The sequence below is a fragment of the Canis lupus genome, chromosome 4 (assembly GCF_011100685.1).
Source record: "Canis lupus familiaris isolate Mischka breed German Shepherd chromosome 4, alternate assembly UU_Cfam_GSD_1.0, whole genome shotgun sequence".
NCBI lineage: Eukaryota > Metazoa > Chordata > Mammalia > Carnivora > Canidae > Canis > Canis lupus.
In genome coordinates, this window is record NC_049225.1 from 2,761,140 (window position 1) to 2,788,039 (window position 26,900).

Sequence of the window (26,900 nt, forward strand, 5' to 3'; positions counted from 1 at the left end):
AGCTAGCAGGCTATTAAGAAATGCAAAGGCTGAGGAGAACGGACAAGTTGGTAGGCAAAGATGAATAAGGAGCCTAATACAGGTGATAAGCTGAGCCAAGGATACATGTATAGACTACAAGGGGACTCTGCTTAGCCAGATTTAGCAAATTAAAAACACAGGCTGCCCAGTTACAGATGAATGCCATGTAAAAAATAAAGAAATAATAAAAATTAGTTCTCTATTTTAAGATTTTATTTTTAACTGAGCCACCCAGGTGCCCCTCCTTTAAAAAAAAAAGATTTTGGTTTTTTTTTTTTTAATTTTTTTTAAAATTATTTATTTATGATAGTCACACACAGAGAGAGAGAGAGGCAGAGACACAGGCAGAGGGAGAAGCAGGCTCCATGCACCGGGAGCCCGACGTGGGATTCGGTCCTGGGTCTCCAGGACCGCGCCCTGGGCCAAAGGCAGGCGCTAAACCACTGCGCCACCCAGGGATCCCGAATTTATTTGTTTATTTGAGAGAGGGAGACAGAAGATTTTATTTTTAAGTAATCTCCACACACAATGTGGGGCTCTTGATCTTGGTGTTGTGAGTTTGAGCCCCACATTGGGTGTGGAGATTACTTAAATCTCTCTCCACTGACTGAGCCAGCCAGGCGCCCCAAGAATAATTTTCAGGCTAAGTATGTCCCATGCAATATTTAGGATATACTTATATGTAAATATAAATACATAAGTGTGTACATTTAGTTATCTGAAATTTAGATTTAACTAGGAATCTTGTATAGCATCTGGTAACTCCAGCTGTGTTTCAGACAGAAACTGCGCTCTTGAGGTCTGAAGACAATGTTGAGAGGTGACTGGTCAAACAGAAGCCATGAAACTGCAGGTGGATGAACAATATATCATAATTATATATCAGAAAGAAGTCTGTAGAAGTCTGTCCATAATCAAATTCTCTGGAGGACAAGAAAACCACATACCAAGATGAGTATTATGCGCAATGCAGGTACTGTGTCATAAAGGAGGTTAAGGAGGATTGACCTTTTCAGGCAGAGGCTAAGATGGCGAGCCTCCTTGAATGGAAAACACCAATGCTGGAGGTGAGGTGGTTTTCCTTTTACTCAAGGGAGTTGCTTCCATTATTAGATGAGAAATTAGTTAATAAGACATTTAAAATTTAACATTTCTAAAGGATGCTTAATAAGACTTGCTTTTGAGCTCTCTAAAGAGTTCTCTAAGAGACCCAGAGTTCTGGGCCCATGGCAGGATGGCTGGGTGCAGGAGAGAAGAGTTCTGAGCCCATAGCTGGATGGCTAGGTGCGCTAGGGCAGAGGCAGGGGAATTTGGGGGGTGTCATGGGCCTTCAGGAGACTAGAATGAACGTTTACTATAAAAGTCAGTGCTGATTAGAGTGACATTTTGAAACTAAATGAGATGTCCGAGGGAGAAAACACAGAAACAAAAACAGTGGAAGGTCTAGGGCCAAGCCTTTGGGTTTGTTTGCACATTCTCCTTTGTAGGAGGTGTGTGAGGATGGTAAGAGGATTATGAGCTGGCAGGAGGAGATGAGCTGGGGCCTGACAGCAAAAATATGTAGTTTATCCACCCAGCAGAATTTCATGACTATCTCCAGCAATGTCCCATAGACAGCAAATGGGAGCATAAAAACAAATGATAGTAACAATTTTTTTAAACTGAAAATTCTAAAAGTAAAAAATGTCAAGCTATTAAGCAAGCCAGGGTAGTAAAATATGACTGACCTGACAGCTGGTGGCTTTTAGTACTAGGTTTTTTTTTTTTTTTCATTTTAAGTGGACATATCCTTGGGCCCTATGTTTAGTTCATAGGCCTCTAGGGTCTTTGAGAAAGGAAAGCTCAATCTCGAACAAAAGATACAAAAACTTAATGTATTTTATTTTGGGGAAAACTTAAATTTATCACAATTAATGTTTTTAAATTTTCTTTCATTTATTTAGAACCTTTGTTGTAATGCCTAGAAAAATTTGAAGTATGCCATTGCCCAACTAAAACCTAAATGAAAATACTCAAGTTCATATCTCAGTTTCTTTTTCTTATATAAATATACTTTCATGTTAATCTTTCAGCTGTTGAAAGAAACAGAATGAGAGATTGGCTAATTAATCATGTATTTCCCTGGGTCATTGTCAAGTAATGGTCTGTATTGAAATGAATTGATGTTTGATTAACTTTCTTAAGTAAGTGTGGATCCATCTCAGAAAACCCACAGACTTATCTAACATGAGCATGGATGGTGTACTTTGTGGTAATGAAGTGGGCTTATTACATTGTCAGTGAAGACGACTCCTAGTTTCCACATCTGATACTTCACGTCGATAGAGTTCAGTCTGGAAAGACAAAAAAAAAAAAAAATTATAGATAAGCACAGGAAGCAAAGACTCAGAGGCTTGGGAGAGCCTGCCGGCATTCTTTCCACATGATGCAACTGGAAACCATTTCAGGAAATTAGCTTCTTCCCAGGTGCCAAGGGAGGAGCTGATGGACAAGGTGTTCAGAGTTTTGTGATACCTTTTCAGAAGGATCTTGGAAAACAAAACAAAACATTGCCACCTTCGACATCTATGATTTAAGAATAGCTCTTTCTTTCCTTACATTATACGTAAGATAAACTCACTTCATATGTGATAACAATCCCTGGAAACAATGCCAAATTAACCAATATGTGGGCACCTGGGTGGCTCAATCAGTTAAGCATTTGCCTTCAGCTCAGGTCACGATCCCAGGGTCCTGGGATTGAGCCGGTGTTGGGCTCCCTACTCCTCGAGGAGTCTGCTTCTCCCTCTATTCCTCCCCCAACTTGTGCTCCCTGGTTCCTTTGATAAATAAATAAATAAATAAATAAATAAATAAATAAATAAATAAATAAAATCTCTAAAAAAAAAAAAAAAGTGCCCTCACTTTCATTATACATTGGTAATTGCATTCCAAAAAGGTAATTTTTACTTACACTAACAAAAACTTTCATAAATATGCACATTTATTTTACAACTATACTTAATTTGCCAATGAAAGGGGTTTTTCATCTTGTGTTTTCTTTTGTTTTCAAAAACTACCCAAGAAGGGATTCACCTTTTCCCCTTGGTTCCCAAAGCACCATGTAGACTTACTTAGATTAGACTTAACTATGATTTCCCACGTTGCTTTTTAGTCGTGGGTGTGTAGGTATCTTTTTTTTTTTTTTAGATATTATTTATTTATTTTTTTGACAGAGGACAAGCAGGGGGAGCAGTAGAGGGAGAAGCAGACTCTCTGCTGAGCAGGGAGCGCACTGCAGGACTTGATCCCACAACCCTGAGATCATGGCTTGAGCCAAAGGCAGATGCTTAACCGACTGAGCCAACCAAGTGTCCTGATGTGTAAATATCTATGTATGTACATTTATGCCTTTCTACCTCATGTGAACTCCCTAGCACCAAGCACATTACATCATACAAGGAATGTCTCTCAATAAATACAGGTTGAGTGAATAAATCTTAGCATAAATATTCATAATCTTTGCAGGTTAGATATACATATATTAAAACATGTTTTGTAATTTTCATTCATTCTTTCTAAATGTTTTAAATAGAGAAGACTACCTGTAACTTTTTCCTAATTGTGGACATTATTTACTAGATCTGTATTCTTCTAATTTTATTGTCCATATTTAAATGTATTAATGCCCAAGGGAAAAAAAAACCTAAGAAAAAAATAAAGGTATTAATGCCACATTAATTTCTTGGTACTTTGCAAGGAGTCAAACTTGCAAACATTCCCTAGGTAAAACAATGGAAAATTCCACTAATATAAAATTTGTTCATAGTAAAACATTACAAAAAACAGTCTAAACTTTCCTTCTATCTTTTCAGACTTATTTTCTAGGGTCATAAATAGGACCATGGAAAGTGCATAATTCAGTAAAACTATTTGATTCTATGTTGTGTGTAAGAGATCTTAAAACGTTAGTAGAAAGCTCAACACCACTCTGACCACAGTCCTTGTTTTATGTGATATTCGACCATTAGGTTTTAGTTCTGAGGACCACCAGTGTTCTTCATCTTCTACACTGCAAATCAGTCTTTAAGTACCACATGGGTTTTCTTAAAGTATCCAGGTGATATTTTGGATCTAAATTCACAGTGTCTGTCATTGTCTAAGTAATTTTCAACTGAGTTCATATTATTTTTAAAAACCATGTGGCTCTAACAACTTTTCAGATAGATAATATATGACCAATGAGATAGGTCAGCCAAAAAAATTTTTTTAATGCTAGCTAAAATATTCATCTGAGACAAAATGATAACTGCCTTACAAAGCCTCAAATGTCTATAGTTTCAAAGTCATCATCACATCTCTAATTGACTGAGACCATAAATACACAAATAAGAAAGGACAACATGTTTTTCAGGGAAGGTAACTGTGTTTGTTCTAAAATTATTAAGTGGCTACAGTAAGAAATTGAATTTTTAAAAACACGCATGCTGTACATTTATTCCAGAATTACAGGTGACCAAATTTGCAAAATCTATATGTGTATATATGTCCACTCACACTCTGTGTGTGAGTGTGTGTGAAATTCAATCTTGGGCAAATTCAGTTCAACTAGTTCACATGTTTCTAGTTGTATCATAATACATTTTTCCATTAAAGCACAATATTAGGAGTGCTTCATTTTAAAACTTAAATTTCCAAGTAACAGCTTGAAAGTGTGGTATTTCTGGCATATGAGTCTTTGCTATTTAAATAAAATGCAGTAATTATAATAAAAGCCTACGAGCTTTGAATATTTCTAATCAAAGGGCTATACAGATCCCTTTTCCAAAACATAAGAAAGATTCACCTTTTATCAGGCATGAAGCATCAGAAAAGAAAGTCAGATGTTGTGCTTTTACATATGTTTGACTTTGATTTAAGTGGCATTTAGGGATTAAAGCAAATTGAGAACACACATCTTTATTTTTGTTATGTAAATAACAAAAGAGTCACCTTCCAAAATTAGTAGGAAAAAAAAAAAAAAAAAACCATTCCATAGCTGAAAATATCTGGAAGTATAAAAGGTCAAGACCTTAGGTACATTTTGTTTCCCACATCTCAATTCCTCAGACAGTGAAAAAAAGTCAGTACACCAGCAAGTTCAGAAATTTCTTCTCCTTTCAGTCTAGAGCAAAAGTTAACACTCACACAGCCGACAGGGAGCTGTCTTTTTTTGGCTTCTTCTTTTCCCTGGCATCGCTGAAGTCCAGAGCTGCTTTGTCCATACCAAGGAGCTCACTGATTCTGTCCCGGCCATAGAACTCTCCATATTTATCCATAACCTGGGGAACAGGCAAAAAAGCATTTGACTGGCCCTCATGCATTAACCAACTCCTTGTATGCACATGTATACAAACATCTAATTATTTTCATACTCGCTATATCTTTCCTTTATGTTCAAGTTCACTTAAAATTCTTGTTTATGGCTTTATGGCCCCTTTTCTGTGACCTACACTGCTTAAGGTCAAAGCAAACCTATGGCATTTTAAATGATACCTCTCAGAGAAACAAGATTTCTTACTCAAGAGGGAGGCATGCAGCAGGAAGAAGACAGGCCAAGTAAATAAGAAGTGGAAGAAGATGAAATGAAAGGAATTTCGACCAAATTCATACTGTGTGCCAGGGATCATGGTAGGAACCTTGATTTGCTTTCCCTCATGGGAATGTCTCAGTATATAAGTTTCTTGTTATCAGCATCCCATTCTACAGATAAGAAGTTGTGTCTCAGAGAACAGAACATGCCCAAGGTTGTGAAGCTTGGCAAGAGATGGGGTGAGAAAGCCACCAGGCAAGGCCTGACATGTGACAAAGATCTGCATGAACCACTGTTGGCCCTGGGCATGCCACTTCTGATGGCATCTTCTCTGGGGTCCCTGTTACAAGCATTCAGTGCTCCCACCATCTCCTGACTGGATCCCCGGAGCCTTGTCACCACCCCCTCGTGTCTTCAGTGCAGGCCTAGCATAGACCTCTAGGCACCATTTGAATCCCTTCTGAGCAACCCCCTCTGTGCTCTGAGCCCCCCTCCCCCCAGCCTGGCTTTGCCTGTGTGTCACGTGTTCAGACCAGGGCTTAGATGTGGGCTCACAGCTCACCTCTGAGCCCAGGATGCAGAGCACCATGACACAGCACTCTTGGCCCAATGCTTACAGACCACCAGAATCCTCACACACAATGAAAGCACAGGCAATGGGAAAAGGAAGGAGAGCAAATCAGGAGAGAGGACTGGCTGCTGAGTGGAAAAGGCGGCAGGAAAGCAGGGCACAGGAGTGAATGGAAGGAAATGAGAACGTGGGGAAAGGAGGCAGGGAAGGCCAAAGTGAAAGAAGAGGGTGGATGAAGAAATACAGTAATGGAAGAAGGGATTAGCAGAGATAAAAATCAGGGGTGTAGGGGTGGGGGAGCTCAGTTGGTTAGGTTTGACTCTTGCTTTTGGCTCAGGTCATGATCTCAGGGTCATGGGATTCAGTCTCCGTGCAGGAGTGTTTTTGAGGAGTGTTTTTGAGATTCTCTCTCTCCCTCTGCCCCTCCCTCTACTCACCTTCTCCCTAAAATAAATGAATAATCTTAAAAAAAAAAAGAAATAAAAACCAGCTTTTTCTAAATGTATACAATCAAGGTAAATAAATGGAAACACGAAAGAGTAGTGGTGAAGAGTCAATGAACACTGATTACGAAGGTTCAGGAAAACATTTGTTGTGTGTTATTCTCATGGCACTATAGCTGGGCTGCGATGATGTGAGTGGCTGTTCCCTCTGGACTGTGTCCTCACCTCATTCTCTGGAGAACAAATCAGGACACACATACACACACACACACACACACACACACACACACACACACACAGTAGGAATGCCACAAATAGTCCTAGCTGCAATTACAATTTACTTATTTGACTGAATATGCAGTTTCTTTCTGAGACACTTGTGCCTTAACGATTTAAAACTGCTTCTTCATTAAATAATTAAGAAGAGTGAAATGTTCGAATTATCTATTTAAAATTGTTTAAAAATAAGTCTTTCAGAGCTTTTGCCTAATTTGGATGTGCTCATAGGCAGCAGCGCAGTGCTACTCAAAATGCCAGGTCACACAAGAAGACAGAAAACTTGCACCAAGATAAATAAAAACAAATACACTACTTCTCTCAACTCTTAGGAAGTCTCGTGATTAAGGAAAAAAAAAAAGGTCAATGTGTTCCATCACATTTAAATCACCAAGATTTAAATTCTTGGTATAAGTCCTCTATCTCCCCTCAGGCTGGTAACACAACACTTGTGTGGCTGCTTGTTGTGAACTGTCCTAAGTGACCCTGAACTGGTGGCATCCCTACCAGGCCACAATCAGATCACTTCATTTGGTAGGTCTTTCTGCCTATTCACTCCAGATAGTGTCCACTAAGGCCAGAACCCATTATGGAACAGAGGGGGAGGTGGGTCAACCTGGCAATTAGAAAGGTTCAAAGAGTAACAGTAGGAGCTAGCATGTAATGATTATAGCATTTTATGACACCTAGGTAGTAGCATGTATATTATTTCATTTGAAAATGTGATCTACGAACATTAAAATCCTGTGCAGTGGGAAGAGCAGAGATGATCCTTGACTCTCAAAATTAGAGAGCCAGCAGGTGCCACAGTGTACCACTGACTCCGTATCCATGTTCTTTCTACATACTCTGAGCGGTGGGCATCAGAAGAAGAAAACTTTATGAAAACAAAAAGATCTTTAAAGTTTATATGAAGTAAATAAAACTCAGTCCTTTGTTGTCATGCAGTGACTTTACTTCTGTAATGAACAGCAGGATTCACAGCTGTCTTATCAGAAACTGGCCATCAGCTAATTTAGGTAACCCTAACAGTCTTAGAGAAAATTCTCACCAAGTCCTGTTACTGTGTGGACTGAGCACTGTTTATTCACCTGAGTTGGAGGACAAGCGGATGAGTATGTTTTTTTCTTACGTGCAATTTTTGAAATTCATATTCAATTCCATTGCCACTTTGAAATGATATTGACAGATAAAGCATGCCTTAATATTTCATTGTACATATGAGCCACATCAAATTAAAATCTGACTTGTGCTCTAAGAAGAAAGAAAGAACGCATTCCTTTTGAGAAGCATTACCTTTCTTTTAACAAATTTGTCCCAATAGTTGTTGGGAAATGACCTAAAAAATATAAAGGCATAAAAGTAAAATAATACCATTTTAAAAAATTATAAATAACAATATATTGTTTAGAATATACAACATGCTTAAAATAATATGTAAATATACATTCTTCCCCTCACAAAAATCATAATGAATTTGTCTCATCCCAATATTTTTCTATGTCATAGGTAGATTAGATATTATCTAAATGTTACTCTATAATATACACATACAAAATCACAAAAAGACTATGGGCTACTATTTGAAGGGAGAAGAATATGAGCATATTTTTTAAAGAGTCTTGTTAAAAAAAAGTCTTGTTATCTTCATTTACATTCATGACATGTCAATATGTCATTTGTAACGTGTCATTTTTTGTCAATTGTGTTAAAAAATTAAAGTACATAAAAATCTGTCATTGTTTACCACCGAAGTAAAAAAAAACCCTCATTCCCACCAGTTATCTTCAAGAAAACTGAACATGGCACCAAAGCATGCTTCTCACGTCTTGCCTAACACAGAGTTTACTCAAAGGGATAGACTTCATTTGACTTGGTATAAACATCCAGAGTTGATAAATAAAACATTGAGCATTTAGAGTAAACATTTATAATGCACAGATAAATCATCCCTATTTGAAAACTCAGAGCTTATTAGACATTTAACTTTTTAAGAATACGCAAAACTTTTAAAAAAAGATGTTTCACAGGTGCATAGTATAAACGACTCAAAAACTATTGTATCACTAATACTTTTTTAGTGGTGTAAAATTATACTTTCCTGATGGACTTATACCTGGAACAGCAGCTAGGAGTCTGGATCTTGATCTCACAAGGCTATATATTTCGTGTACAGAAAATATACTTGCTTCTCTGCCTTATGTTTTACAGGTCATACTGTTTAGCTAGCTTGATGCCAGGCTGCTTGATGATACCAACATAGAAATTAACAACTTGGATACACTAAAAGTATGAAATTCAACTCTTTAATGCTACAACTCTTTCCATAATTTTTGCGTCCTCTGTGTTTTGGAGGAGATAACCTTGCACAGTAAGTTATGTACCTCCAGCTACACACTTCTCTGAGCACTGAGTAATGGATGTCAAGTTCCATCAGTGCTGTGGAAATGGGCTCAGAACCATTTTTGATTAAGGAATTCAGAACACAGACGGGAAAAAATTGATGGCATCCATTTAAGAACCTGACAGTGCTTAGTCTCTTGATTTTCTTGGCCGAAACTATAACTATTATTCACCTCCGCTAAAGTTATGACAACTCTGCAGGAATTCAAAGTATTTTTTTGTCTTGAATTTTTGAGCATAGAAATGTCTCACATAATTCTTTACTCACTGTGTGTTGATTACAAGTCTATCCCACTGGCCTTTAATATCATCTTCTGAAGGCTGTTCTGTAATATAAAGCCCATCAAATTCCAATTTTCGAGCAACTTCCTTTTCTCGCTTAAAAATAACCAATGGGACCTACATTTGAAAAAATAAACACGTTAAAATTAGTTTAGATTTACTGGCATCTCCTGTGGTCACTATCTTTACAATACAGCTTTTAGAAAAAAATATTTCCCATGTTACTTCCAAGAAGGTAAAATTGAATGAAAATGAATTGGTTATATTTAGGCAGAAAGGAACACCTAGAGGTTTAGGAAAAACAGAAGATAGAACAGATATCATATATAATCATATGTACTCAAACACATAGAAATTTACAGATAATTGCACTACAAACATCACTTTTAAATATTAAAAAAATTCAATATATCTTTTATCACAATATATTTATTATATATCTATATCTATCTATCTATCTATGAGACATGAATGGCTACAATAAGATATAGTAATGCTACTAATATTCCAATATGCATGCTTCTAAAAAGTGCAGTTTTATTTGTGAGATCTCTTTAATGATTCCACGCTCAGAGTGCCCACATGTGTTTTGAAATAAATTTTATTTTCAGCATCAGCAAAAATCTTTGTCAGTTTGCCAAAATGTTTCCAGAACATATTGATTCTCTTCTCATTTGGACAAATTTTACACAAGGCACAGATAGAAGGATGCAGATGTTCTAGAAGTATCCAAGAATCCCTCCACCCCTCCCCCCAACTCATAAAGGAAAGAAAGGGAGGGACAGGAATTTCTGAAGAAAATTTTACATTCTAGTCTTTTGCTCTAGGCTCTGATTTTTTAAAAGTCTTCTGGAAGCTTCACAGTGAGAGGCAGGAGACAGTGAAATAAAGCATTACCATGAGAAAGTGTCTTGCTAGGAAAAAATTGCAAAGCTAATGGGCAGCCCTGAGTACTCGGAGACTATCTTGAGTTCTTTTCACCAAATTACATTACTCCCTTGGTAGAGATCTACGGATAAAGCTGTATTATTTTCTGGGTGAAGTGTGACAAACTGTAAAGCATTTCTGCCAATGAGGGCATTAGACAGGTACCTAATAACAGGACAATCAAAATGACTGATAGGTTCCACAGGATGTATTCTGTAACTCTAATACACATGGTGGGTTACTTCTGTGGGATCAAGTTTTGTGAAACTGGCCATTAGGTGGATGATTACCAATATGTGACAGAAGGCTAGAATAAGATGACCCAAAGCCACATGCCCTTTCCAGGGAAGCTTGCAGCCAATGTGGAGCTCTGAAGGCCAGGCCCCAATACCCTGTCTCCTCCAAAGCTGGAGACAACCCTATAGGGTCATCCCAGCTTCACAGACTGAAGCTTGTGCATGTGCCCTGTCACATCTAAACCATAGGCCCACTTTTCTCTCTGTCCTATGCTGCTTTCTCCCCTTGCCCCACAGGTGTTGACTCATGGAATGTTCCCTAATAATAATTTTTCTTTTCTTTTTTTTAAAGATTTATTTATTTATTCATAAAGACACAGAGAGAGAGAGAGAGAGAGAGGCAGAGACACAGGCAGAGGGAGAAGCAGGCTCCATGCAGAGAGCCTGACGTGGGACTCGATCCAGGGTCTCCAGGATCACGCCCTGGGCTGCAGGCGGCGCTAAACCGCTGCACCACCGGGGCTGCCCATAATAATTTTTCCATCTCAAAGTCTGCTTCACCAGAAGTCTAACCTGTGACAGACATGCGCACACATGGACACACAGGTACCCTGGTGTCTTACTATCTTACTTTCAAGCAGTAGTATCCGATGATGCAGAAGAAAGAAATGACCGTGTGGAGAATAGCTAAGATCCTCAGTGTGGGCTCCATGTAGCCGCTGCTCTCCTCCAGGACGTAGTGAACCGTGATGATTCTGGGTGACCCACTGTCTAGGCTGCTAACTTTGGCATTTTCACTTGAACTGCGAGTGGAGAGCTCCTTTCCTTCAACCACAGAAGAAGTGGAGACCTGATTCAAACCATTTAAAGTACAGTCAGTTCACTTCCTCTAAGATATCAGCACAAACAAGAAACAATGGAAACCCAGCCTGATCAGTAAAGAGCCAGAGATGAAGCCTGTGTCCCATGAAAAGGCTAAGAAGCAAAGGCTAAAAATAAAAAGAGCTTTTCAAAAACTGATAGCAGAGAATGAGCACATTCTTTAAAATTCCTTCAAATCTAAGTGAGACGAGGATTCTGATGCATGCAGGGGGAAAAAATCAGATGGCTAAGCTGTCTCTCAATTATCAGAAGAATTTAATATAATAAAGGTATGCCACACCCACATGTGGTAACAAGTGAGACAGGCAGCAGATTAGGCTAGGGACACTGGGTTAAGCTCCACAGAATCCAATGTTTTTCAGGTGAAGCATTACCCACTTAGTTTGGAGGAACAAATCTGCTCCAGCCTTACTAGACCACCAGTGATAGGCTTGCTCTCTAGGTTTTCTCTATCATCAAAACATTTTAGAACAGGTTTAGACGTGCTCATTAGTAGATCTGCCAAATCTGTACATGCAATTCAGTCCGTCTGTGGTTTCATATGAGTTATTGAAAGACGAAGATGTACGTACCTTATAAAACAGCAAGATGAAATTGATTGCAAATGCGACAAATAAGGCTAACATTCTCATGTTGTAAAAGTTGCGAGCAAAATAGTTCTAAAGGTGAAAAAAATGATAAGGTCACTGAATCAAGAGATTGACATGTGCAGACAATTTAAATTAAGCATTCCTTCATTTCCCAAAACTATTTCTTGAGAGCCTACCATGTACCAAGTAGCATTCTCATTGCTATAGACAACAGTGAGTAAGAACATCTGGGCCACCACAGAGGACACAAATGATAAAGAAGCATATCCACGATGAAAAATAAAACAAGACAAAATATAATTTCAAGGGATGCTAAATGCTATGAAGAGAAATCTATCACTTTAAGGCCTGAGGGAATGGGGGTGCTATTTTAGATAGGCAGGTCAGGGAAGGCTTCTCTTAGGAAGTGACATTTGAGCAGAAGTCTGAATACCATCGGAAAGCAAGGCAAGTGAACAACTAGGGAAGAGTGTATCAGAGAGAGAGAGAGAGAGCACATGGGGAGGGGGGCATGAAAGTTCTGAGTTCAAAATGACAGTGTACTTGAGGGATGGTGAGAGAAAAAGCACAGTGAGGAGAAGAGGGGGTGGGAGGGAACAGATCAAAGAGGTGAGCAGGACATAGATGTCCAGGCTCCTGATCAAAGTTCATAATCTTCCTTCCAGTGCAGTGGGACTTCTGGGGCCAGGCTGCCTGGCTGTGAAGCCCACCCTCACCACCCGCTCACTGCACATGTGGACAAGCTCCTAACCACTCCTATAGCATCACTGTGATCATCTGTAAAGTGGGCATAACAACAGAACTTTTCTCAGAGGTTTACTCCGAGGATAATAAGTTCATTGAGGGAAAGTTAGTTACTAATTTGTTATTGTAACTGGAATTATTACTTTATTCTAGGTAAGATAGCAAGTTATTGGAGGAGCTGAAGAGGCCTTCTTACAACCGGATTATGATTTGGAAAGATCATTCCAATTGCTGTGTGGGAAACAGGAGGCAAGAGTAGAAGCAATAGGACTAGTTTGAGCAGGAGGGGATGGTACTGATGGTGGTGTCCTGGACCAAGAGCAGCTGTGGAGGTGGAAGTACTGAGCAGACTCTGGCTATACTTGGAAGACAGAACTGGGAAGAGTTACCACTGGATTGGATTTGAGGGAGGAAAGAAAGAGAGGACTCAGACACAGTAATCTTCTGGATTTGGGATCAGAGCACCTCAATAAATGGTTGGTGCTATTTATCAGCTAGAAAAAAACACCTAGAGGAGAAGTAGGCTTAAGGAAAAAGGAGATGGGAAATACCAAGTATTTGTTTTACTATTAAGTGGGAGAGGTCTATGAGGTATCCGAGAGGATATGCCAGGAGCTTGAGCATAATAGGTCATATCAAGATGACAATGCACCCCATTATTGGTCTCCATGTACATACCCCATTTGGGTGGCATCATCTCCCACACAGAACTCTGCCTTTACTGCCATGGCTTACTGGACCAAGACAGCCTACCATAGCCATACCAGGTCATCACGTTGGTGCTTCTCGTGGAAGGTTGGAATTGGGTCATGGAGGCTGAGTTAGTAACCTTGTTTATCTGAGCTGGCAAATCACTAAGACTTGAGAGACAAGGAGCCTGTGGTGGCCATAATTAGTCTTGTACCTGCACACTGGTGGGCAGAGAAAGTCATATGGAAAGAGAAGCAGGAAAGCGGTAAGAGAGCATGTGACCCTGAGGCAGACAATGGAAGAAAGACCTCACTGGCTTGTTTGCACATCTGTAGTTAAATACAGTCTTCAGGAACCCATGGGGGCCACAGTGGGTTATTGGGGAGCCCATTCAACCTCATGCCCTACTATCTATGGTGCGCCTGCAGCCATGGCAACTCTTACAACACAGCAAATCAGTGATTATCCAGAGTTATCTACAAAATGTTTATGTTCAGGATACTTTGTACTAAGAGATAGGAAGAAAGTACAAGATAGTTTAAGAGGACATAGCTGAAACTATTAATTATGTTTGCATACCTTACCTTATATAAGAATGTGTAGTATTTATACATAAGCAGTTAGAATATATAATTACTGAGGACAATCCATTTCCCTTACAGGTGAAGTGCTATAGTATACTGAGTTTCTTAACTATTTTTGATTTCTCAAAGGCTGTAAAACATCAAATATGATTTTGTCTTTCAAACGGCTTTATTATGCATGTTCGTATTAGTTTCTAGGTCTGACATTATTGGTCAATACCTCTTGTAGCTTTATTCTACACACTCATCTCCCAACATTTTGCTGCTTTAAAAAATCATATATAATAGAATAATAGGGCTTTCAACCAACATCTTGTATGAATACAAATAGAGAACTACACCTCCTTTGTTTTTCAAATATGAATATGCATTTTATTAATTTAGGAAGCATTTCTGCAAAATATATAGGACACTACATAAAGAACTATGTTCTCTCTTTTCATTCACTTTTTGTCCTTGTTTCTATTTAAAGAATAATTCTTGAAGAGACCTTTTTATTACCAATAGAAAAGTTGGCTCACTACATTAATATTTTTGTAACTGGGCTTTTAATAAAAAGGTGATGTTCTAGAAAAACTGATTAACCCAGTTCTGGAACATCACTGTGAATTACCTGTACCCTGAAAGTCATGTTTTACTTTCATGCACTGCAGACCCTCATACAGTGTCCTGCAGAGCATATTTATTAATCTGCCCTAAAGTCTTGTTGGGAAGACACTGGTTGCAGTGTGCTGGCAGTCACTAAATCAGATGGGTTCGGGTAATGTGGATGTGTGTGGAGGTTATGGTTTGATGACAGGGAGCAGTGGACCAAAGGCATTTATTTATTATAATTTTATAATTATATATTCATATTTATAAGCACACTCAGGTGAGTAAATAAAACAGACTTGCATACTTGACTTGGTCCCAACTGCCACCCAAGGAAAGGTCAATGAATATTTACTGGGCCTGACTTAGCACTGTCTCACAATATATCAACAACAATATTCACTCTAAAACATCTTACTAGAAGTTTCTGTTGATATGCTATGATTTTCTTCCAGAACGCTGACTCGGGAACTTCCGGCTCTCCATATCTATGTGTGTGGAGTTGCCTCAGCTTCTGTTTACCCTTATCTTCCTTGGCTTTTTCTTCTTTCTCTCCATCTTCTCCCCTATGAACACAAATGAATGAAATATAAACCATCCAGGACCTAAAGAGATGAATGGTTTGTGCCAAATTATATAAATGAACAAATGTTTAAATCATAGTATTATTGTTGAAAATGAGTTCCTCTGTCCACTGCATTATCATATTCAGAATTTTAGAATTAGGGGTAGGATTTCTTGCTTCTTCTTGCCTCCCATAGATGGGCAGTCCTGTGAAATTCAAATCTAAAGGACATCTACAGGCTTGAAGCGTCTTTACAGCTGTATGTAGTCCATTCCCTTCTAATTGTGCAGTAAAAACATTTAAAAAGAGAATAACGATGAAGACTTTTTTTTTTTTTGCTGTGACTTTCCAACAATCTTATTTTTAAATTATGGTCTTAATGTTCACTTTTAACACTGATCAGCCACTAGGACTTAAAAAATCAGAGGCATATGCATTTGATTGTTCACATGTATGAAGCCGGTCGAGATATTAATTTTGCAGACAGTTATAGAATCAGAAGCCCTGAAATTTGACACCTGCAACCCTCCTGGGTGCCAACTACCAATCTTTGGTTTATTTATGGGTAGTCACATATACATAACCCATATCTAACCTTAATCTGTATGAGGTCTAACATTATTTTTAACATGAAAGAACTATCATGGAAATGACTGTCATGACATTACATTTCATTCAAACAGTCATTAATGTGGCCATTTTTATAGCCATGCAGGATCTATAAATAGTGCCGACTATAAAGAACAGCCAAAGAAAATAACAACGAGGAGAAAAATAAAGTGCTATGCAAGCACAGTGACTCTTACAGGCACTTCAAATTTGACTTCACTGATTCTTTTAAAGGTATGCATATGAAACTATTTCACCTGGGGGAAAGATGTAGGTTTCAATGGTTAACTGAAAGCCAGTGTTATCAGAAAGTGATCCATTTTTATTGCTTTACATCCAGCTCTTTATTTCTTGTGGCTCCAGAGCACCGGGAGTGTGTGTAGGGGGAAACGAAGATTTCTGAGTCCCGCACCAGACCTGAGGAATCAGGGATCTTTGCAGTGGGGCCCAGTGATGGATCTTTGTTTTTAACAAATTTGCCAGACAGTTTTTATGCATGAGGCTCTGGGGCCACACTTTGAGGGATGTCACTGGAAGGATTCTATGCAATGGTGTTCAGAACATTCGTCTCCTCCCTGGCTTAGGAGGACAGAAGTGTCTGTGTGGTTTTAGGCACAAAGCTGTGGACAGCATGACACGGAATCCCTGGAGCCATCCACGAGCAGAATCCTCGTAGAACAAGGCGGAAGAGATGGCGTAGCAGCCCGAGGGATGCTCTCCTCCGGGGCCTCTCCTGGGGGATGGCAGATTTTGTCCTGTAGCAGGGGACTATCATGTCCCCAGAAGGGAGAGAGGGAAAGCACAAGAAAATGAGACTTACTGAAACAAAGGGAAGTATACAGAAACTACACATACTCAGCCTTTTCAGGTTCCGACTTGTTTTCTTCTTTTTCCTCCTTTTCTTCCTCTTTGGCCTTCTGTTCCTGGAATGGGCCAAGGGGGAGAAGAAAGAAAAGCAGGATGACGTATCACCGCCTAATGAGTTTAGGGAACCCTGTGACCTCAAGCTAAATCATAACCTACAGGTGATACCCTCTTGCCACACACACCCTTCACTCCACTGGTGAAAACTTTCTCACCCTTTTCCACTCGTTCCTCCCATGCCAGCAGTAAGCACAGGCCTGCTGGGTTCTTTCTCACTTTCTTTTCATACTTCACAAGTACTTTCTTTACCTCATCCACTTATTCAAACCCTTCTCACCCCCAAGGCAAATCTTAGTCCCCCCTCTTTAAGCTTCATCGAACTATTCCAAAACATAGTGATGTTTCCATTTTCTCAACATATGTGACCTCTACGGTCTAGGGTCTGCACAACTAAGCATTTATTTCCTAGTTTTTTCGTGTTAGTTACATCTGTCTAACAAACTCTTTAAGGCAATTTAAAAGCAGGGGTCACCTTTTATATTTCCTTTATAATACCCTATGATACCCAGTGGCCTTAGGCACATGGTAAAGACTCATAAAATCTGTGTGTGGGGACGCCTGGGCGGCTCAGTGTTTGAATGTCTGCCTTTGGCTCAGGTCATGATCCTGGAGTCCTGGGACTGGGTCCTACACTGGGCTCTCTGCATGGAGCCTGCTTCTCCCTCTGCCTATGTCTCTGCCTCTCTCTCTCTCTCTCATGAATAAATAAAATCTTAAAAAAAAATCTATGTGTGGATGGGATGATGCTCAGCTCACTGTGTTGTCATTTGGGTGGGGACTTGTGCTTCTATTTTAACAGTTTAAGATACGTCAGTAATTTGGAAAGAATCTTAACAAGGCCAGCTTGGCCTACCATTTCCCTTGGGAAACTCAAGCCATGTATCTACCAGCACTGTGGCACCAGCACAAGGACCAGTGGCAGGTCCTCTGTCGTGTCCGTCTGAGGTTCAGAGGGCTGCGGTGACTTAGAGGCACTTACCTGAAATTTTTCCTGCACGTCAGGGATGGGGACCGGGTTGCTCATGAGGTCGCTGAGGCCAGCATTGGGATTATGAGGAATGAGTTTGTACTGTCCTCCTTCTCTCTTCAGGTCCAAGCCAAATATATCCGAAAGAAGGTCACTCTCCTCTGTCAGCTCCTTTAGGTCTGTCAGGTCTTCTGAGGGCAGGGCAGCTTCCATGGGTTTCCTGTCCCCCTCCTCGCTATCCCCCCTCACCTCATCCTGTGTGGGGTCCGGCATGTTGGCTAAGAGCTCTGCCACCCTGATCTTCTTTGCCCCTTCTACTAGGCTGCCCCCCAGCAGCAGGCTGCAAATGATACGGAAAAAGCCTCTGGAAACGCTGGCCACGAAGTGCAGGAGGCTCATGAAAATATTCCAATAGGATGAAAAGGCAGCCATGACCATATCCTTCACAGTCATCTTCTTCACTCTTTTCATCTGCTTCTTCAGGCTCTTCAGGCTGAGCATTCGCATGAGGGTCAAGACATTGTACCTGAGAGCCAACAGGGCTGACTTGACTGTCAGAATGGAAAAGAAACCCATCCTGGGCCCCTGCTCTTCAGGCTTCTCCTTCTCACTCTCCTCCTTACTCACTGACCTCTCATTCAAATCCGACTCCGAGATCTGTGCCGCCAACTGCATTTCAAATATGGTGTCCTCACAGAAGTTCACAAAAAGTTCCATCTTCTCCTTTTCTCCCCCTTCATTGACAACGTCAAATATGAACTGCCGTTTGGACTCCTTGACCTGGGGCTTCTCCCACTGGGTGCGGCTGGACTCACTGATTTCAAAATAGACCCTCTCGATGCGTTTGGCACTTCCCATGATCTCGATGCGGCCCAGAAAGGGCTGGAAGTAATTCAGCACACTCTCTGCCAACTCCAGAAACGTCTGCAGCCGGGTGTCATTGGGCATGTGTTCAGACAGGTTTGTCAGGAGGACGGCAACGTTGAAGCCTATGTCCTTTGCGGGCTCATGGAAGCGTTTGACAAACTCTTCATAGTCGAGAGTCTCGTTTTCATCGGTCTCTGCACAGGACAGAAGAAACTCGGTTTCTGACTGTGTATAGTGCTTATGACTCTCCATCGCTTTATGGAAGTCCCTCTTGGAAATGACTCCTTTGCCATCGGGATCGTATTCCTTAAATGTGTCTGAGGACGTCAAATCTTTTAATTTTAAAAACATGTCAAAAAACTTGAGAATCATCTCCACATTGTTGGAAGATTCCACAAGCATATCGACCATCTGTTTGCCAATGGTTCCATTGACGACATTACCTGGTGGTAGAGAATTGCATGTGTTCAAAATAAACATTTTTGATGAAACAAGTGTTTACAGAAAAAAATGACAATAGAAATCTTACATGACATCTGAATCAAGGATACCTCCTAGTTTATATTCTGTTGCATGAAGTCTCAGGAAAAGATGGATAGTTATTTGTTAACTCTAGTTTAAAAGAGTGATTACATAAACGCATTCAAAACTGTATTTGCAAAGTGGTTAGACTAACTCAAGTAAAACAGTATTTGAACAAAAGTTGTTTTCTTTCCTCCAACTGATCAAGGAAGCAACATGTTTTCAGATAGAGAAAATGGGGAAAACATATATATCCTAAAGCCAGAAACTAAAGTCTGGTTTCATGTTAATAATGAAAATGAGTATTTGGACAGCTTTTTAGGATTGAAAAATCACTACTTGTAGACAACACCTGATTTAATGTTCATATGTCTGAAAGGCAGGTACTTTTGATTAATTCTGAGGAAAGCGAAGTTTAGTAAGGCTAAATCAATGTGCCTGTTGTGACAGGATTATCGAGGGTGAGTGCCAGGACTTCAAAGACATCCTCTGAAAGCAAATTATGTGCTCTTTCTGACGTACAATGTCAAGCCTCTCCCTACATTTCTTCACGGTCCAGAATATTTATGGTCAGAAAATGGAAGATCACTGATAAGCTTGAGAAAATTAGATATTATCCTAAATTATAGAGTCATAGAATGCTTTTATTCCTTGAACAGAATGTGCAGTATAACATAAACACAGACAACAGAACAAAGACACATGGTGAGGTCTGCTGGAGTCCACTTGAGCAGCATAAACACGTGGTTAACAGCAACAGGCTCACGAGCCACGCTGGTGGGTTGGAATCCAGGATCCACCATCTACTAGCTGAGCAACGTGGGCAGATTTCTGTGCCTCAGTTTCCTCATTTGCAAAACAGTAGTAATGATCCTATCAAGGTCATAATCCTATTAGGATTAAATGAGGAGCTGATATATTATAATGGGTGAATTTACGTTGTCGCGGGTGCAGTCACTGCTGCTCCTGCAGATGTTCTGCTCTTCATTACTATTATCTAGACTAAAATTTGATTTGAAGTCAGATAGAAGGTCCTGCACTCAGAGAGTGTACAGTAGCTTCCACATATGGATTTTTGCAAACAACATTGCATCTTTAAAGTCCTAGCACAAGGCATGCCTCTTGCCTTCATTAATCGAAGCACAGTTATGCAAAGCACGGCAGACTAAGAAACAGGAAACTTAGGAGGGATTCAAGAAAAAATGATAGGTAACAATAGCAAATATTTTTTAGTGGCTTTGGTTGTATTCACGTGATTTCACTGACTTCTCACAGCAGTCTGTCATTACCTCTATTTCATGGAGGAGGAAACAGAGAAGGAACAAGTGCAAGGGTCACACTGCTAGGAATTAGGAAGGCAGGGATTTGAACCCAAGCTCTTGTCCACCACACTTACTATCTGACACAGAAGAGAAATGCAGTAGCAAAGAAAGACAAGTTGGAAAAAGAAAAGAGAGAGAATGACAGCAGAGGGAGGCATGTGGTGGGAACACAAGTTTGCCACCAGCAGCTGCTGTGGGAGGTGATGCCCTCTGTTCTCCTGCAGGATGCAAACAAACCCTGGGAGAGACACAGTGCAGCCAGCTCAAGGCAGTGTTTTACACAGTTGGAGTTTATCCAAATGCCTGTAGTCCCCCCTGACCACAAACAGATGAACAAATAAAATCTGTATATACTACATGTCTGGAGAGTATATATTCTTTAGGATATCATATTGAAATGAAAAGTGTCAGTATACATTACTACTGGTTTCATCCCACAGCTATATTAACTGAGATCTGTAAGATATCTCTTTTTTAAAAGGTAACTTTGAGAAAACAGTAAAAGTCAGCAATAAATCCAAAGTATCTGTCACATCCCAGGGTTAATATTTTATTCTTTGCAGTATGCTGACTCCATAAGCAAGCACAAATTGGTCCTTAAAATAAAAGAATAATGGGAACTTGAAAATATAAATCAAAACTACCTTCTAACATGGACAGCAACATGACCACCATATCCTTCTGAAGATCCATTAATTCTTTTAATAGCTCAATTTGACTGGAATCCTGAAATATTAACATGTTATATTAACATATAACATATATAGCATATATCATATAATACATAACATATATATATTGCTTTTAGATAATATGAGAAGATTATGTAGTAAGAACAGCATTCTTATTTTCACAGAGTACTGCTTTATCAAATGTAAACACTTTCCAGAATTATAGAGCTTTATAAATTATAAAGTTTCCAGAATTATAAAGGCCAAGCATTAAGTATGTAGCTTATTGCAAAGAGATATGCTTCAGAATTAGTATTTACTACTGATTCTATCTCATTTTATTAAAGTATACATGTGGACAACGAATAGGTCTAAGAAGAGCACACAAGGATGAAAGCAGCCGCAGATTCTCAGGGCCACACAAGACTCAAGCGCCTCCACACATTTGACATCTTTCTTTAAGACTGTACTTCTTTCTCCTTCTTCCTAACTTATTATACAAAAATGCTACATGTTTTGTAAAAATTAACTTATTCTAGAAAAAAAGGCATAATAGTGATATGACATAAATTCATTTTATATAAATCTAACAAAAATGTTCCCAAGTACCACCTATATGAATACTGTTTAATGTATCTTATTTACTAATTTTATTAAACTTCTGATATTTCTCTGGTTAAGATTTTCTGTTTTTTTGTTTGTTTGTTTGTTTGATTTTGATTTTTCACCATGAAAAAATTCTGTTACAAAGATATATTGTGTCCACACTTCCTTGCTTAGATTAAGCATCTAGAAACACAGAACATAGGCAGCCCTGATGGCTCAGCGGTTTAGTGCTGCCTTTAACCCAGGGTAGGATCCTAGAGACCTAGGATTGAGTTCCATGTCAGGCTCCTTGCATGGAGCCTGCTTCTCCCTCTGCCTGTGTCTCTGCCTCTCTCTCTCTCTATGTCTTTCATGCATAAATAAATAAAATCTTAAAAAAAAACACAGAACATACTTATGTCGACATTAGGAATCATCAAGTCTTGTTTTCATTTGAAACTATGCTTTGTTTCTTTCTAAAAAAAACTATACAAGGTATCATTTTATTCATTTAGATTTTGCTACATATAAGGCTAAATTTCCCTATGGCTGGAAGGATGCGACTTTCTTTCTAAATAGTGTTCCTTTGGCTAGGTCTACAAACTGAACAACTGCTAGATAGCACCACATGTTAAAAAAAATAATGGAACTACACCAGAAAGACAGCTCTCTTGTGAGTGTCTCTCAAATTTGGTGTCTGTCAAATTTGGTGAGTGAACCAAATTTATATTTGGTTCATGTTGGTTTCCTTTACTTACTAAAATGTCATTAGTAATTAGATGAAAGAGCATGTTATTTCCTTATTTGGGGGAAGTCACCAATAATTAGATGTTGACAAGACTCTAGCCAGGCTCTTCTGAGTCCTCTTCTCAACTAGGATTCAATCTTGGGCTGTACAGTCTTGAACAAAATACTGATATAATTTCTACCAGCTCAAGGATGCATCCCTAGGATGATCCTAGCTCACCTTAGAAGGATTTCCTGGGAAAACTCAAGGCTGCTAAAAAAAAATGTCTTGTTTGTGCCAGCTGACACTTGAGGACAGGTCTCATCTCCCAATCTCTATGTGAGAGTAAGAGCTGAACTTCAATAATTGCCAGCCTACAGACACAGCTGGCCTAATCATAGCTACACTGACCAACCCTTTGCAATTTCTCCCTTCCTGCCTCTACTGACCCTCTGCCTGTTCCATCACTCTCCCTATAAAATACTCAGTCACCTCTGTACAAATCACAGTGGAGCTTGGTTCATGCTGAACTCTTTTTTCACTGTGATAGTTATTACTGATTAAAACTTGTCCTCACCACTTTAACCAGTGCCTAGCTTTATCTCTGATAATATGCTCCTGCTTATAGGCCACGGGGGTCAGGTGCAAGTATCCTCACTTTACTGGAGGAACGGGAGCTGGCTCACCCATACTATCATGCTGTATGTGAATGAAAACACCGGGTAGGACTGGCAATCTTTAGGCCTTAAATACAGCATTCTTTCCTCTACCTGACACCTGGCAAACACCTAAGCCCTGAAAGGCATGTCAGATCTCAGGACCCACCATCAAAGTTGGTCGCATCAAAGGGATTTATTTACTCTTTTCTGTACATCTGTTCTTTACATACTTATCCTTTTATATTTTTTCTCTTTGACTTTGGCAAAGTGTCCTGATAATAAATGAATGTCAGCTGTTGAGAAGAGCTGCTTATTTATGACTCAGTAAGAAAACTCTCTTTAACAAAGGATTTGCAGATTACAAATCCTTTTTCAATTACCTGGAGGGAGGAGGAAAATTTCTGTGAATAATCACCATGAAGGGGATCTTTGAAGGACTGTAAAATGTACAATGCTTGGGGACTACATTGTGTTATTTCTCTATTATATTCAATTTCTTAATATCTTTTGTTCTCAAATTTGAATATGGCTCCCATCTATTCTCAGCTTATACAAAATTCTTTTATTAAAAAAAAATTAAATATAGAGTAGAAGAAGGGCGCCTGAGCAGCTCATTTGGTTAGGCACTGACTCTTGATTTTGGATCAGGTCATGATCTCAGGGTCATGAGATGGAGCCCCATGTCAGGCTCTGTGCTCAGCGCAGAGTCTGCTTGTGATTCTCTTCCTCTCCCTCTGCTCCTCCCCCCCGTTCTTTCTTTCTCTCTCACTAAAATAGATAAATAAAATATTTAAAAATGCAGAGAGTGTAAAAGATGTCTAAAAAGTGCATCTAAGAAAGATCATATTTAAACAAAGGTAAGTATGTTGAATTTGCCAATGATTACAGTCTTTCATTTGTCATTTAGGATGAGAGAAGACAGTTTACCTGAGATAGCTTCATCTGCATGTGGGCAAATACATGAAGAAAGCCCACAACTGCGTCCCACAGCCTGCTGTGGGCCAGGCTCTGCTGATTCCCAGTGCAAGGACCCTGGACCAGAAACATAGATAGCAACTTAACAGATAGATAGATAACTTAATTGCCAAAATAAACTTTACAGTAATAAGCAGGGAAAAAATTAATTTTGTGTTTACGTATCACCAACATGGAAACTGAAAAGATAGGAATCCAAATGAAATATACACAGTGATGATAATGGTCGAGTACCCTTAGAAGATAAGCATACTCTTCTTTGAAATGTTTAATGTAACAAATTCTAAAAACAGTTTCTCAAGGATTTTCACATTCTCTTTCTGTATGCATAATAAAACAGTGACAAAAAATGATGAATTATCTCATTTTTGTCTGGTTTTTAGTTTCTTTTATTTAGAGGAAGAGGGTAGAATTCAGTTGTTCTAGTTATTAAGTCAAATCAATCAGTAGTTACACCTGATATGAAAAGTATCTGAGATTAAGCTTAAGAAATTACTTCGTATTGCTAAATAGTAACTTGGACAAAGCATTCCTGTTAAGGAAAAAGTCCTCTTCAATGCTTTCTTAAATGTACAGATGTTTTACCAATCTTACAACCATTGAGATTATAAAAGATTATTACTTGGTCATTAACTTCCCAAACCCAGAATCCAGGGCAAACGGAACCTAACCTTGCTCTCTTAGCTCACACTTCAGTTTACGTAATACCAGAGAGTACGTCTTGTAGCATGCAGAATGCTTGAATGGAGACGTTTCTATATTTATTTTGCAAAGAAAAATTCTACAATCACTAAATTTTGCAAACACACCTACATCAACCAGGGAAGTAAATAACAGGGATTTTAGTAAAAAAAGAAAAAATATATATATACAACACAGTTCTTAACTTCCAATTCTTCATTCCTTTTGACAAATTGACTCATAATGGATATAAATTTGAGTGAACATTAAAACACATTGACTCTAGAAACAAAGTGACCAGAAGACACTACCATGTTGAAGATACTGACAGATGTTGAAATGGAACTTTTTCCTGTCTCAGCTTCTCTTCTGTCCTAAAGCTAACAGTAAAAGACAGTAAGTGCCAGGCACCTCCCTATTTCAAAAGCAAGGTGCTAGACTCAGGACATGCAAAGGGGGAGAATAAATAGATCTTTCCATCCTACAGATATAAAGGGGATGAAACTGAAAAGTGAGAGACTCTGGAGAACTCTCCATGTGCTGGGCATCTCCACCTTCCCCTCCTGCTGTGATGGAAAAGGAGAGCATCCTTTATGGCAAGTGAGCAAGGAGCCTTCAAAAGGCTATCCACAGCACTTGGCATCTGTCTCCTGAAGCTGGGTATTTTAAAGTGTGAAGGGCACAGAGTGACCAAGAAAGATGTGTGTTTTCTCATTTGGGCTCCTAAGGAAGAAGCAACCCTGTCCAACAAGACTATGGAATCGTGCCCAAAAACATTGTCTGAAAGGGTGATGTGATTCCAAGGTGGACAGACAGGGTCTGGGGAGTAATCTGAAACTGGGTGGGAAAAGAGGCTTGTCCAGGTGCTGGGAAAAGTCAGCAGGCCAAACCCATTGATCAGAGACAGCATACAATATATGCCAGAGCCAGGCCTGAATTATACATGCCCTGGAAGAAGGGGGAAGGAAAACCTTCTCCCCACCCTCCAGAGGATGGAGAGGATGCCAGAGGGAAAGGCAGGGAAAGAGGAAGAGAAGAAGCCTGTTGGGAGATAGAAGAGAAGTGCAGATCATACACCTGGCCCTCCACCCTCAGGTTAGAGGCATTTCCAGACCAAGGGTGAGGGGAGATTTTAAATAGGATAAGAGGTAAGTGTGTCACTGTGCTTTACCAACGTGGGACTCTGCCTATAACAAAGTGACTGCAGAAATTTTATTTATTTGAGAGTGGCCAGTGCACAAAATCCTTTCAAAGAGTGGTAAAGAAATGGCCTAGAGAACAAGTAAGAGATAAAGCGGTGAGGAGGAGCCGGTTCCTTTAACTTCTAGCTTAATAAATTCAGGCCATTCAAGGGACCAGGCTACAGGGATTTTACTGAATATTTCAGTCCTGGCTGGCTCTTATAGCTCTGGTTTTGAAGCAGTGGATCTTCAGGATTTCACTGGGGTTCAAGTCCAGCATCTGCATAGTGCTTCCCGGTGCAAATACCTGGGTGGGTGTAAAGTGTAGGGGGCTACTAGGTCAACACTAAAATGTTATTTCAGGGGTGCCTGGCTAGCTCAGTTGGAGGAACATACGACTCTTGATCTCAGGATTGTGAGTTTGAGCCCCATGTTAGGTATAGAGATTACTTAAACAAATACTTAAAATTAAATTAAATTAATGCCATTTCAAATAACCTCGACCCCCCCTCCCCCCAGTCAGGAAAAATTTTCTTAATGTGGAATTTAATATTTTAATCAAAAATTAAAATATATAATAAAAGACTCAGATTTTCTGCAAACTCTAGCTGGCCAATAGTTGTTTTTGCAACTCTGAGATGACAGAGTTGCAAACCTAAAGCCAAAGTATCCATGTTTCCTTCTAACGCTGAAACACAGAACTTCTGTACTTTCTAGCACCTGCTCAATCTTAGGCCATGCACTTCTGGCATATGACCACAAATCTGAATGGAGCATGTGCCTCCTCTACTGTGTAACATTCTTATTTTTCACATCTACTCAGTGCCTATATCATATAGAACTTTCACTGACTG

At 39.5% G+C, this 26,900-nt stretch overlaps 1 protein-coding gene across 5 annotated transcripts in view; it reads right to left on the reverse strand.

The window, feature by feature from the left end:
• RYR2 (ryanodine receptor 2) overlaps positions 1–26,900 on the reverse strand; it is a 726,942-nt gene that overhangs the window by 17,418 nt on the left and 682,624 nt on the right. For all 5 annotated transcript variants that reach the window (XM_038533815.1, XM_038533818.1, XM_038533817.1 and 2 more), the window contains 11 exons: positions 24,137–24,241; positions 21,212–21,293; positions 17,869–19,166; positions 16,821–16,888; positions 15,210–15,357; positions 12,165–12,251; positions 11,342–11,560; positions 9,534–9,664; positions 8,159–8,201; positions 5,188–5,321; positions 2,294–2,354 (listed from right to left, as the gene is read on the reverse strand). In XM_038533815.1, coding sequence (XP_038389743.1) covers positions 2,294–2,354; positions 5,188–5,321; positions 8,159–8,201; positions 9,534–9,664; positions 11,342–11,560; positions 12,165–12,251; positions 15,210–15,357; positions 16,821–16,888; positions 17,869–19,166; positions 21,212–21,293; positions 24,137–24,241 — 2,376 coding nt within the window. The remainder of the gene's footprint in view (positions 1–2,293; positions 2,355–5,187; positions 5,322–8,158; positions 8,202–9,533; positions 9,665–11,341; positions 11,561–12,164; positions 12,252–15,209; positions 15,358–16,820; positions 16,889–17,868; positions 19,167–21,211; positions 21,294–24,136; positions 24,242–26,900) is intronic.